The sequence below is a fragment of the Phyllostomus hastatus genome, unplaced genomic scaffold (assembly GCF_019186645.2).
Source record: "Phyllostomus hastatus isolate PE091 unplaced genomic scaffold, TTU_PhHast_1.1 phas_scaffold_1066, whole genome shotgun sequence".
Taxonomy (NCBI): domain Eukaryota; kingdom Metazoa; phylum Chordata; class Mammalia; order Chiroptera; family Phyllostomidae; genus Phyllostomus; species Phyllostomus hastatus.
In genome coordinates, this window is record NW_025334004.1 from 9,784,365 (window position 1) to 9,796,664 (window position 12,300).

General features: G+C 49.3%; 1 protein-coding gene across 1 annotated transcript in view; it reads right to left on the bottom strand.

The window, feature by feature from the left end:
* TLL2 (tolloid like 2) overlaps positions 1 to 12,300 on the bottom strand; it is a 119,816-nt gene that overhangs the window by 59,147 nt on the left and 48,369 nt on the right. The window contains exon 3 of the mRNA XM_045854400.1: positions 5,477 to 5,554. Within this exon, the coding sequence (XP_045710356.1) occupies positions 5,477 to 5,554 (78 nt within the window). The remainder of the gene's footprint in view (positions 1 to 5,476; positions 5,555 to 12,300) is intronic.

The window sequence follows — 12,300 nt, forward strand, 5'->3', positions numbered from 1 at the left end:
TCAGGCCTCTTGTATTTTGAATGAATTAATTCAAGAATGGATGAGTTATGCTAAAAATAAACAGCCCGACAGTCCAAACAATTCTGTGGTGGAAACCTCCTCAAAATATTGGCAGTCCTGAAACCCTTAATGTTTAAATCCTGAGAATCATCACGTCTTAAGTAATCACAGGCAGCGATGTAGCAAGTGGAAGTTTGTTATTCATTTCCCATATGGTTTTCAACAAGTCTCTTAATTTTCCTCTGCCTCCAACTCTCCTTTGGAGAATGAACAAAAATAAAAAAATACTTCTCTCTTGGAGGCACTAACGCTAAGACATATCACGTCTCTCAGACGAGAAGTGTTATTCTTACATGCGACCCAGTACTGTCAGGGCCAGTATGCAGCCGACTCAGCATGGGAAAATCTTAAGTGCACCTGGAAAGAGACCGGGGTGTAATTTCCAGAGATGGGTTATTGAATGACAGCTTCCCCCTCGGTCCAGTGAGAAATTTAATTTGCCAAGGACTCAACACAGGAAGCATTTGCCGATTAAAAATATGTCTAAACAGATGTTCCGCTCAGCCTGGAAGAAGGATCTTAATGCAACTGTCATTATTGGATTTTCTTGGATTACTACTATCTGGAATCTGAGTCCAAATAGAAGGATGTAATTATTTATTATGGCCAAGAGTCCTGCATTTGAAAAGGAGCTCAGGGGCTGCTGAAAGGATTTAACACGCTGGGGGTGGGTTGGGCTGGGGCATAAAGGCCATTGAAATTCTCTGACCCTGGGAGTGGGCCCTGTCCCCTCTGACAGAGCAGGGCAGCCGCAACTCATCAACGTTCCATTTCCAGCTGAAGGCGCAGCCGTGTCACCAACAGAACCAGGCCCGACCCGGCCTTCTCGGGCCAGGACCTGAGACTTTTCAATAAGTCAACGGATTCTCCCCCCCACACTGGAAGTAGATGCCCTGACCCCACAGAGGACGGGCAAATTCACACCTGGCCCGGCCGTGGCAGTCCTGAAAGACTAGCAGGCAGCCCCACACTGAAACGGGAGTCTGTGGGTTGTTCCGCGTAAGTGGTTCTCAAACCCAGATGCCCATTCGAATCACCTGAGGGCTTGAAAAAAGTTCTGTTGTCTGTACCCGCTCCCCGCCCTGAGATTGCGACTCAGTGGGCCTAGAGTGGAGTCAAGGTGTCTGCAGTTTTTAAAGCTCCCCAGGTGATTTCAAAGTGCAGGTTAGTTTGAGAATCACTGACAGTCTGGAGGTTAAGAGCAAGGGCTTGGGGTCCCGGGGACTTAGACTCGGGGTAAACGCTGCCATTCGCTTCCTCTGGGGCCTCGGAGGAGCCACCCTCGCCTGAGCCTCCCTTCCTGCGGCACGGTGCCGCTGTGGGCAACGAACCGGGTAATGAATGTCACACACCTCCGTGGTGAGGGCTCGGGGCTATCCGCAGGACTGTCAAGATCTGCATTTGGGGACGAGCTAGAAAGAATACCTAAAGTTAGACTGAGCAGTTACACTCATACGCTGACAAGTGACCTTCAGGGGTGTGGCTCGGCGCGGTGCTTTGCGCCCAAGTTCGTGCGATTCCCTGTTTTCTGGTGCAACCAGATTCCATTATCATTCGCTTCAGCGCAAAGCCCATAGGGACTGTTCGTGAAAATGAAAGGCCCACTCTCCACCAGGAATGCTGTTCTGGAAATCCAGCTCTAGCAAAACAGTCACAGCTTCATTCTCGGAGGAGTTACACTCTCCATCCTGTTAATCCCATTATCAGCCCCGAAAGGAAACACAGGCTGAGCTCCCATCCCCAGGGGAGGGAGGCTCCAGAGGCCCAACGGTCTGCCCAGGGGACGTGGAGTACACAGTCCCCCGAGCCCCTCAGCCCTCCCCAGAGCTGGAAGCACAAATCCTACTGTCAGGGCTGACAGGAGCCACAAAATGCCAGGAAATAAACTGGCTGCAAAGACAGCAGGCCAAGGCTTCCCTCAGATCCTTTCTCCTGCTGGGCGGTCTCTTCTTCTGGGGGTGGCAGAAGGGGGTGGGGTGCGATTAAAGGGGAATCTGAGACGGACACAAAGCACCTTATTTTGAATTCGAATGAGACGCACCCAAGCTGGGGCCTGAGAGTGTCCTGGAGGGAGGATCAGGTGAGGAGGCTGAGTGGACAGGCTAGAACAACCTGCCCTCACCTTCCCTTTGGGGTCTCCTTCTCCCTCAGGACTGCCCTGGATGCTTGAAGACCCGCTCATCTGTGGCTGTAATATGGAGTGGAGGACTGGCCTAACCTTGACACCGTCCTCTTCAAACAAACCGGGGTCATTTGAGGGGCTGCAGACTATGGACTCAGCCAGCCTGTCAGGCTGTGGGACATGCTGGATGAGGGAGCGCTGGCGTCATCCCCTAAAAACCCAGAGGCTGCAGGGTGGGTGCTGTGCGCAACCCCACCAGAGGCAGAATTTTAATGGGCTGCAGCGGCCTTGTTCCTTCCTGTTCCTCTTAATTATGTTTCTGTGCAGCTGTGCAGCAGCTGTGGGATCCCAGTCCAGAGGTGGACGACGCACTCTCGGTGCTGGAAAACATAATTCTCGGAGGTGGAGGTAAAGAGGTGGAGGTGGTGCATTCATGCAGTATCTTTTACATAACGGACACTCGGCTATGCAGTCTGCATAAACATTATTTCTAATTCTCTCCAAATCTCCTATGAGGAGTTAGGTAACGTAGCCAAGGTCACAGCTACTAAATGGCTGAGCTGGGATGCAAACTGAAGTGTGTCGGACCGTCCAAGTTTATTGGGTCATTTTACACCCAATAAACTAGTAAAAATTAAAAACCCTGACAATGTCTATTGCCGGTGAGCAGGTGAGAGGCAATGAGGGAAGGTGGCAGATGGTCTCCAAATATGGCCACCAGCAAGTCCTGTCACCCCTCTGAGCTCCCACCACTTCTCGCATTAGGGGCGGAATCTGTTTTCTTCTCCTTGAACCTGGGCTGGACTTTGGCTAGTTGTGACCAATAGGATGTGACAGAAGTAGCATTTGGGGAATTCTGAGTCTAGGCCTGAAGTCCATTGATGGCTTCTGCTTCCTCCCTCTGGGAAGCCAGCTGCCATGCTATAAAAACAGTCTCAGGTTAGACAACTAAGTGGCGAAAGCCTGTGCAGAGAGAGGAGCCACGTGGAGGACACTGGAGCACCAGGGCGGCGACTAAAGCATTTTTGGACCTCCCAGCTCAGCCCAGCTTCCAGCTGAAGGCAGTCACGTGAGTGACCTCAGCTGATGTCAGCCAAAGAACCACGCCACTGAGCCCGGTCAGCCCGCAGGACCACGAAAGACAAGTCACTGTTCAAAGGCGCTAAGTTTGGGGGCAGTTTTTGTGCAACGGCAGATCACTTAAATCGGGAAGGAAAAACAGGTCTGGCACCCACCTCGCTGCAGTGTGAGGACAAGCCCCTCTGGTTCCATTCCCATACCTTTGCCCCATTTTCACTGTGACATGCTGGTCAGTCCTCTGTGGCCAAAAGGAAGTGCCACTGAGTCTGTGAGCTGCCTGGGGAGGCTGAAAAGGTGTGAGTCAAAGTGCCTTTGAGTAAGCAAGGTGGGTAAACGCAGGTTTTAAAGGGGGCCTTGCACACGGGCCCAGAAACAAACTGTGTGACCAAGAAACAAATGCATGTTTGCCAAATGGTGGGGGAGGGGCGTGGGAACGAAAGGATCTGCCTCTCTCTCAAAGAGGTCAAACTGATAACAGTGGGGTCAGAAACCCAGCCCAAAAAATGGGCAAAAATCAGGAAAAGGTGAGTTATAGAAATGCACACCCAAATCACCGGCCAAGGTAGGAAAAGAGGCTCAAAGGCACCGGCAGTCACAGAAATACAAATTAAGTAATAATTAGCTACCTTTTACATCATTGCAAATACTGATAGTACCTAGTGTTAGACAGGATATGGGGAGAGGGGCACGGCTTTAAGTTGCTATGGAAACATGAATGATTACACCTTTTGAAATGCATTCTAGCAACATTGTTCATGATGGCAAAACATTGAAGTGAAGTGAATACTAACTGAGAAAGAAATGGTTGAATAAATTACAGTCCATTCATACCAGGAGTACTTTGCAACTATTCGAAAGAATAAACTGAAGGTGTAACAAGTGCCTTAGAGGGATTTACCTAAGGCATTGATGAGTGAGAAACACATAATATGTAAAAAACATGTTTCAAATAGGATCCTATTTTTTAAAAAAATGACAAGACTTATAGCTATATATATGTTTATATGTGTGTATGTGTATATCTCTACATAAATGTACATGTGAATGTATGTGTATGGGGACAAACACAAAAGCGTGCATACAAGGTCATTCATATGCATTACCTGGGAAAGGATGGGGGGTAATAGCAGAAAGAAAGTGAAGGAGGTAGCTAAATTAAAGGGAGAAGAAAGAAAGACAGTAAACTATGTAATTATATTACCACATTTGCATGTGAGTATGTATGAAATATAGAATAACATTAAAGCAAAAACACAGAATAAAGTGAATAATGATTTATGTTTCACCCCTACAGAGTCATCCCCGACACACAGGATTGTGGCATTTCAAAGTTACCCGTTTTGCTCTGTGTTGATTGTATGTGGAAGAAACGCCAGGGCCGGCTGCGAGCCCCGATTCCCACAGAACGTAGGCGGACTGAAGCCTCTCTCCTCCAGCACAGCTTCCGAGCCAGGAAAGCTTTTCCAAAAGTGAGACACCTTCCCATAATCTCCAGGCTAGAAGCATTGTCGCCCAGCCGGAGGTGGCGGTACTTCCAGGTGGGCACCTGCTGATTCTGCTGATACGCGGCCTTGCTCACCGAGAGCGACACCTCACCTGCCCCCTCCTGCAACAGCCCAAGGCTTCTCCAGGCTACACCTCCCTCCCTAGCTGGCGGCCCAGCTTTATTTCCCTTCCTTGCCTCCCATGGCCACTTGTTCTGTCAGACCCCTAGTTCCCCAAGCTTCTTCATCCCTCCTCTCATCCCTCAGGGGCTTCAACTCACAAGCCAAGCTCTAGAGATAAAGGTCAAGTACAGATTGCAGAGTTTCACAGAAGACCATACAGTCTCTGAGCAACCAAATGCCACCCTTCCGTCTCCTTCTCTGGCAGCCAGCCCACCCCACTCAACAAAAGGGCACCCTCCCTCATGCCCAGACTTCAGTCCTTCTTAGCCCACTAACATAGCAGGTAGAAGAGGTTCCCAAAGCCAGGGTGGCGGGGGTGGGGAGATGAGGAGTGACTCACTCCTTAGTGGGTATGGAGTCCCCTGGGTGGGTGTCGAAACAATCCGGATCTAGACAATGGTGACGGCTGCACAACATTGTGAATGCACGTAATGCCACTCAACTGTACACATTAAAATGGTCAATTGTGTGTTATGTGAAATTTACCACAATTTTTGAAAAACAAACAAAAAAAAGCACCCAAAGGCCTGGTAAGGTCTCACGTTACCCTTTCCAGCTTCCTGGCTGCTGGCATTCGTGGCTGTAGCATTCGACCAGCTCTCGAATGACTGTTCTTCAAGGCCACCTGCAGGAAGGAAGAGAAACGTGAGGACACTCCGGCCTTCTCTGCACCAGCACCAGGAGCTGAGGGAGACAACCTGGTCCCCTGGGGGAGGAGCAGAATCGCCAGCACGGTCGGGCAGTACAGTTGTGCTCAGCAAAGGTTTACTGAGCACCTGCCAGGACCTGTTCCAGACACTAGGGCAGAAAAGAACCTGCTTTTTTGTTTTATAACCACATATGCAATTCAGAAATTATAAAAATATTATTCTCCTTAATCAGCTTAAGGGCACTTGAAGTCAAATATACAAGTAGATAAATCCCTAAAAGTCGGCTTCCTGACCCCGTCCCTCCGTAAGAAAGCCCAGAGGCAGACAGGACGCACGGCCCTACTGTGGAGCACGCAGAGATGTCCGCCATGCCGCTTCTGAACACATCCTGCGGTCAGCTCCTGCTGCCGTGGCTTAAGGAGGCGTCTGCTGTCCCCTCTGGGGTGAGTCTCCTTTTAGAAACTGCTGTTTACTTTGTGAATCAGACTCTGTAGACACCGCCTCACTCAAGGACAGTGATGCTTGCATTTGCTTGCTAGGGGCCATGGTCTATAAGCCGGTTCCTATCCATCCCCACGAGGAACATGGTCAACTACAAATTATTATTATTAGACCCACTGTGAGTCAAGTGCAGTTCCAGCACTAGGGACCCAGCAATGAACACGGCAAACAAGTGTGTACACCCTAAATATGTGGACAATAAACAGTAAGTAAGAAAATAAAGGAAGAAGATCATCGCAGGTTCGGCAAATGCTCTGAAGAGCCAACTCAGTATGTGGCAGAGTGTGGTCGGAGCAGCTGCTTAGAAAGTGATCAGAAAAGGCCCTTCCAGGGAGGCGACACGTGGGTCAGTGCTGCCCAGCGGAAGGCAGGGTGGGGAGGAACCCGGACCAGGAAGAGGCTTGCCCCATGGAGGCACCAACCATGGTGGCCGAGGCGGACAGGGTCTAAAGCAGGAGAGGGACAGAGGGGTGTTTTAATCTGTGTTACTAAGATCTCTCTGGCAGGCAGAAGAGAAAGCTGGGCGATCAGTGAGGAGCCTGGGGAAGGTCCAGAGCAGAGGGAGCGGTGAGGCGGCCTGGACAGTGCAATGGGCTGTGGGAGGCCTGCCGCCCTAGAGGTGGAGCTGGAGGCAGAGCAACAAGAGAGGCTGATGGGACTGAGGAGGGCCACCACGGACTCCTGCATTTGAGGTTTGAACATCTGGGTGTAGTGACACCAGGAAGCGGATCTGAGATCAAAACCGGTGTCCCTGAGAGACTATTATACATAAGAATCCACACCAAAGCAACAACAGAACAATCCAATTGCTAATGCAAAATTATTTCTTGCCTTTGTTCAGAAATTTGCAGCTTACAAAGCAGGTTCCCCACATCCTCTTTGACCCTGAGGAGAAATACTTGGCAGCAGACAGAGTGTCATCCCATTTTACAGAAGAGAAAACTGAGACACAAAATGATTATCCCAAGGTTGCCCAGCCCATCAGGGAAGCTGAGGGTTTGGGACAGTCTCCCAGTCAGAGCCTGAGAGTATTTTCATTGCCCCACAGCCAGGAAGGGGCCCAAACACGGAACCCCGTGGTCTGACCCCAGACAACCCCCAGAGACAGCCCCGAGGTCCCACATCCCAGCTCCTGACAGGCAGACTACCTCTTCCCCTCCTGTGACTCTGACACTGGCGGGGGACCAGGCGCATGCTGACATTTTTGTACGCCTTCATCCTGCTCATTCCGATGCCTTTCTGGCCAAGTTGGAATCCACTCACACACTCCCTGCAGCTGCCGGGGCGTCCGCTGCCAGCTCCCAGCCCTCTGGGTATTCTTCCAGTTGCAATATCATTTCCTCTTGGGCTAAAGGTCAGGGGAAATCCTGATGGTATGAAAATTGCCGGCCAGCCGAGGAATGTGCCATGTGTGGAGGGAAGGAGAGCCCGAGGCCGAGGCTCTGGGACGAGCTCAGTCTTTTCTCCGCCATGTAACTGTGGCTAAGACCTTGGGCGTTAGTATTTTTCATCTGTCAAATGGGCTGTTGCAAAGACCAAATGAGGTCATGGGTTTGTTTAGGAACTCACTCATTCAACAAATATTTATCCGGCACCTGCTACATGCCAGATGCTGTTTCTGTTGCGCAGGATGTGACACTGAACAAACTCTACCCTGACCTCATGGAAATTATATTCTGATGGAGGGCAGAAGGGAACACGATAAACAAATAGGCAGCTAAATGTCTAAGGTGGTTGTTAATAAGTGTTCACCACGTGCCAATTACGGTGCTGACCACGCACTAAGGATGCTGCTAAATGTTTTCCTGGCCTTGACTTTTGTAATTCTATCTCACAAAAGCCCGATGATAAAGGGCCATAAATATCCCTATTTTACGTAGGAAGAAACAAGGCTCCAAGAGGTGAAGCGACTTACCTGTCTTGAGGGCACAGAGATTGTTAAGAGTGGTGACGACAGGCGGTGGCTCCTGCCTGACCCCCAGACCTGTGCTCCTTCCCCTCGGCCTCAGACCTGGGAAGAGCCAGGAGGACAAGGCACGCTCGGGAGAGGGCAGTTATGCCCCAGGGACGCGTGGCATTTTCCAGGGATGAGGTTGGTGCCATGGGCACTTAATAGCACAGATGCCTCCTCTGTCATCCTTACCAGCAAGAGACCAAAGGCTCTGCCTTTTCTTAGAAAGGCTTTCTCAGAAGCTCAACTCTCATGCTTCTAGGACAGCTGAGCCTGGGATCTACCTGGAGTTAATGTGGTTTGGCCACTCCCCTGAGGAAAACCCTTGGGATGAGTTCCAACTCCTAACAGAACTGATGAGGCCCCCTGTGATATGGCGCCTCTGGCCACCTCCACCTGGTGCTCCGGGGCTTCCTGCCACTGTCCCCACTCCCATTCTGTGCTCAGCACCTTGGATTTCCACTTCCCTCTTATTGATGCACCTGCCACGGCCACGCCCACCTCTTCACCTGGCCAAAATCGGTGGGTCGGTCTTTCAAGCATCAGCCTGGAGACCGTATCCTCTGGGCAGCTGCCGCGTTGTGGGTCCGAGGAGCTCCCATAGCCCCTGGACGTACGTCTCTTACACAAGGTAGTGAGGTTTCCTGTTTCCTCAGCTGACCCCCTAGCCTGGATTCTCGTTTTCAGCATTTTGAAGAAAGGGACTTGGTCTTGTCCCAGAATGAACAGCCAACACTGTGCCTGCCCAGCCAGAGCAGGCGCTCAAAAAAATATGTGACATGTGAATGGACGGACGGACAGACAGATTGAAGGACAGCTGGCTGGCTGGCTGGCTGGCTGGCTGAGTCTGGTACACAGTGCTTGGAAAGAGAATTTAATCATTTCTAACTCAGCCTAACTGATGGAAAAATTCTTCTGTATCAGCTTTGGAGGGAGGAAAGCAGATATTCTCCTAACAGTGAGAGTTCTCAACCTTGGCTGCACTTGGATTCCCTGGGAAGCTTTTTAGAAAAATACCGATGCCTGGGTCCCGCCCCCAGAGGCTCTTGTTTTAACTGGTCTGGGGCAGGGCCTGGGCCTTGGGATTTTTTTGAAGCTCCCCAGGTGATCCTGAATGGCAGCCAGGTTTGGGATTCAATGTTGGGAGAGCCCTGTAGGAGGGAGCCCCATCCCCCTGTTGATGTTTTCTTCCAGCCAGCTTCTCCCCTTCCAGAAGTGGAAGGCGTGGGGCTGGAGACAGACACGGAACACTAAGAAAAGTCATATCTCACATCCAAATTGGTGGAAAGCTGCTCTGTTTCCGTAAAAACTAGCAAGTGAGTAAGTCAGGTGTGACTGTGGCTACGACTACAGTAACAGGCACACAGGACAAGAAAGAGAAAAATACAGCCGGAGGCAGACAAAGATTCCGGGCAGTGGGGCAGGGACTCAGGGTGTGGGAGGATGTTTTGCCTTGGGTGTGATTTCAAGACAAAAATATTTTTACATATGTGTGTGTGTGTGTATATATCCTCATATTTGATCTTTGGTTAATTACCTCTTCAGTGAGAGGATATGCAAAAATCTTATAGATTTCATTAGTCACAGGGGTTTATTCAAACGTCTCCTTTGCATAAGAAACCCAGGCTTACAGCTGGGCTCTGGGAAAGAATGCCCTGCAGGCCGTGAAAAGAGAGCTCCCGGCGGCTCACCCTCTCACTGAAGCACAGCGGAGGTCAGCGGCCCGTGATGCATGGGGGCCAGGCTGAAATGTTTCCATCCAGCATTTGCAATTCAATCCCACAGTTTCCTTTATGGAACAATTCACTAAATTCAGAGTTGTTCTTTTTTTCTAATTCACCATATAATTCACCTCCCAAGTTCAATTAAGAAGCAATCTGTTAGCAACTTTGGGAGCAAGCTGCTTTTCTTTGGGAAAGCCCAATTTTCTTCCGCTCCCAACACAAAAGCAGCTTAATTATATGCATCATATGAGACACTGATGTACACACAACGCCCCTCCACCACAATTAATGAAATAGCAACTATGTGCATCCAAAGATTTCCAAAGCCCAAGAGGGAAGAGCCTTGTTCCATAGATCAATATTGTCCATTTGAACAAGAGTAACTACGAACTCATATTCTTAATTTGGTAGTTAATAAATAAACAGACCTTTATATTAATTATTCCCGCCATCCCTCATTCTTAGGGCCAAACATTACTCAGGTTTTGGTTTTGTGTGCACAAGAATAACTACCATTTTAACTACTGATTATCTGCAGGTACCACACATATGCTATCTAATCCTCAAGCCGCCCCTCTCAGGCGGGTACATTCCCATTGCACAGGCAGGGTGACTGAGGCTCAGGGACACACAGCCACTGGGTGGAGAGGTTGAGGTTCTTTCCAGCTCAGCCTGGTGTCAAAGCCTTTGATGCACATCGCGTGCTAACTTAACCTTGGCAGGACAACCTTCGCTCTCACGGCTACTAATGTGAAAGGTGACGTGAGTGGAGCCATATTAAAACAGGGCCAGAGTAGCCGTTTCAGGAGAACTGTCCTGCACACCTTGCTTTTCTTTATCTTCCAAACTGCATAAAACCTCCAGCATTCCAAGAAGTCAGTAAGAGTGAGAATATCCTGTTTGTAAGGACAATGAAACCGGACTGCGCCAATGACAGACATTCTGACCAATTAACAAAGTACAAATCTAGCCTTTCACCTGATGACTGAACTTCAAACCAGTCCATGAAGTACAAATCTAACCTCACCCCATCCAACACCAAGAAACTCTTCTTTCATACAAGCTACCTCCCCTCCTTCCTTTTCCTCGGAAACCCTAAGCCCCTTTCCCACATTGGGGAATCACTGTTGGGTTTCTGCCTGAATCTGTTCTTCCCAACTTGCAATTCTTTGATCTCAAATGAACACGTGTTGCTTCCCATTTCGACTTTTTTATTTCTAGGTTAACACTGACTTCTTCATACAGTAATTACAGTCCTGAGAGGTAAACCCAGCATGAACATGCTTTGCTTCACTCTGTGCAAAAGAAGTAATCTCCAGGAAAGATCCTGAAGTTTACGTTATTGCCAGTCCATTCATTCAGTAATTACTGGCTGAGTGCCTGCTTTGGGCAGCCCTGTGCTGGGTTCCCGAAGGCAGGGACAGCCAGGGCTTCCCTTTGAGGTGCCTTCAGGGCCCCAGCGCAGGGGATGAAAATCGACAATAAACAACAGAGCATTCCATGGGCAAGGACGGGCTGAGCACTTTGGAGAAATTAAAAGAGAGCTTTTGAAAGAGCAACGGCAGATGTGAGTCCAGGGAAGATCTGAGTGAACGACATGTGAACAGACTTAAATGATGAAAGGGGACATCCATTCGGGGAGAGTAGTCTAGCAAAAAAAAAAAAAAAAAAAAGGTGGGGGCACAAAGCAAGTGGAAAAGTCCTGGAGAAGAGAATAAGGGTCTGATGTGGCCAGAGCCAGGGTACAGGGGGCCACTGAGGCTCCCACAGGGTCTGATCCTCACACTGTCTTAAACAGACTTCCTCTGCCATGCCCTTTGTCACGTGCAAATGCACAGCAATCCCATGAATATGTACTATTATTCCTCTTTTACAGAAGATACAACTGAGGCTCAGGAAAAAGTTGTCCAAGGCCATCCAGCTTGGTGACTCAACTTGCATTCCAAGGCGGGGCCTCCTGACCCCAGAATCCAGGCTCCTAACCCTGCTCCTCGGCCCCACCCCAGCACAGGTTTGGTCTGCACAAGCGCTCTGGCAAGGCCAGTGAACGAAACGTCTGCACACCTCCCTCAGCAAACTACCTGCGAAACACGCCGGCTCAGCCGAGGTTTTCACTATTCATGAGGAAAGAAGCGACAAAGCCCCTTAAACAGATTACTCAGGAATGAACCAGGCCACCGTGATGGTAATCAATGTGTAATCCTAAGTAATTCGATGCCAAGTGATTTTTATATCTATGCCAAATTTCAAATGATACAGAAAAAAAGGAAAATGAGTTAAAAGATTATTGCCAGTTTTTGTTAATGCTGTAATTTAATATTGGTGGGAACGGGAATTCTTATACGCTGCTGGTGGAGAAGCTATATAAATTGATGACATTTTATGAGTAAATTAGCAAAATGTATCAAAGTCTTTTTTTTTAGATTTATTTCTTTTTAGAGAGGGGGAGGGTGGGGAAGGGCAGGGAAACATCAATGTGTGGTTGCCTCTTGTGCGACCCCTCCTGGGGAACCTGGCCAGAAACCCAGGCATGTGTCCGGACTGG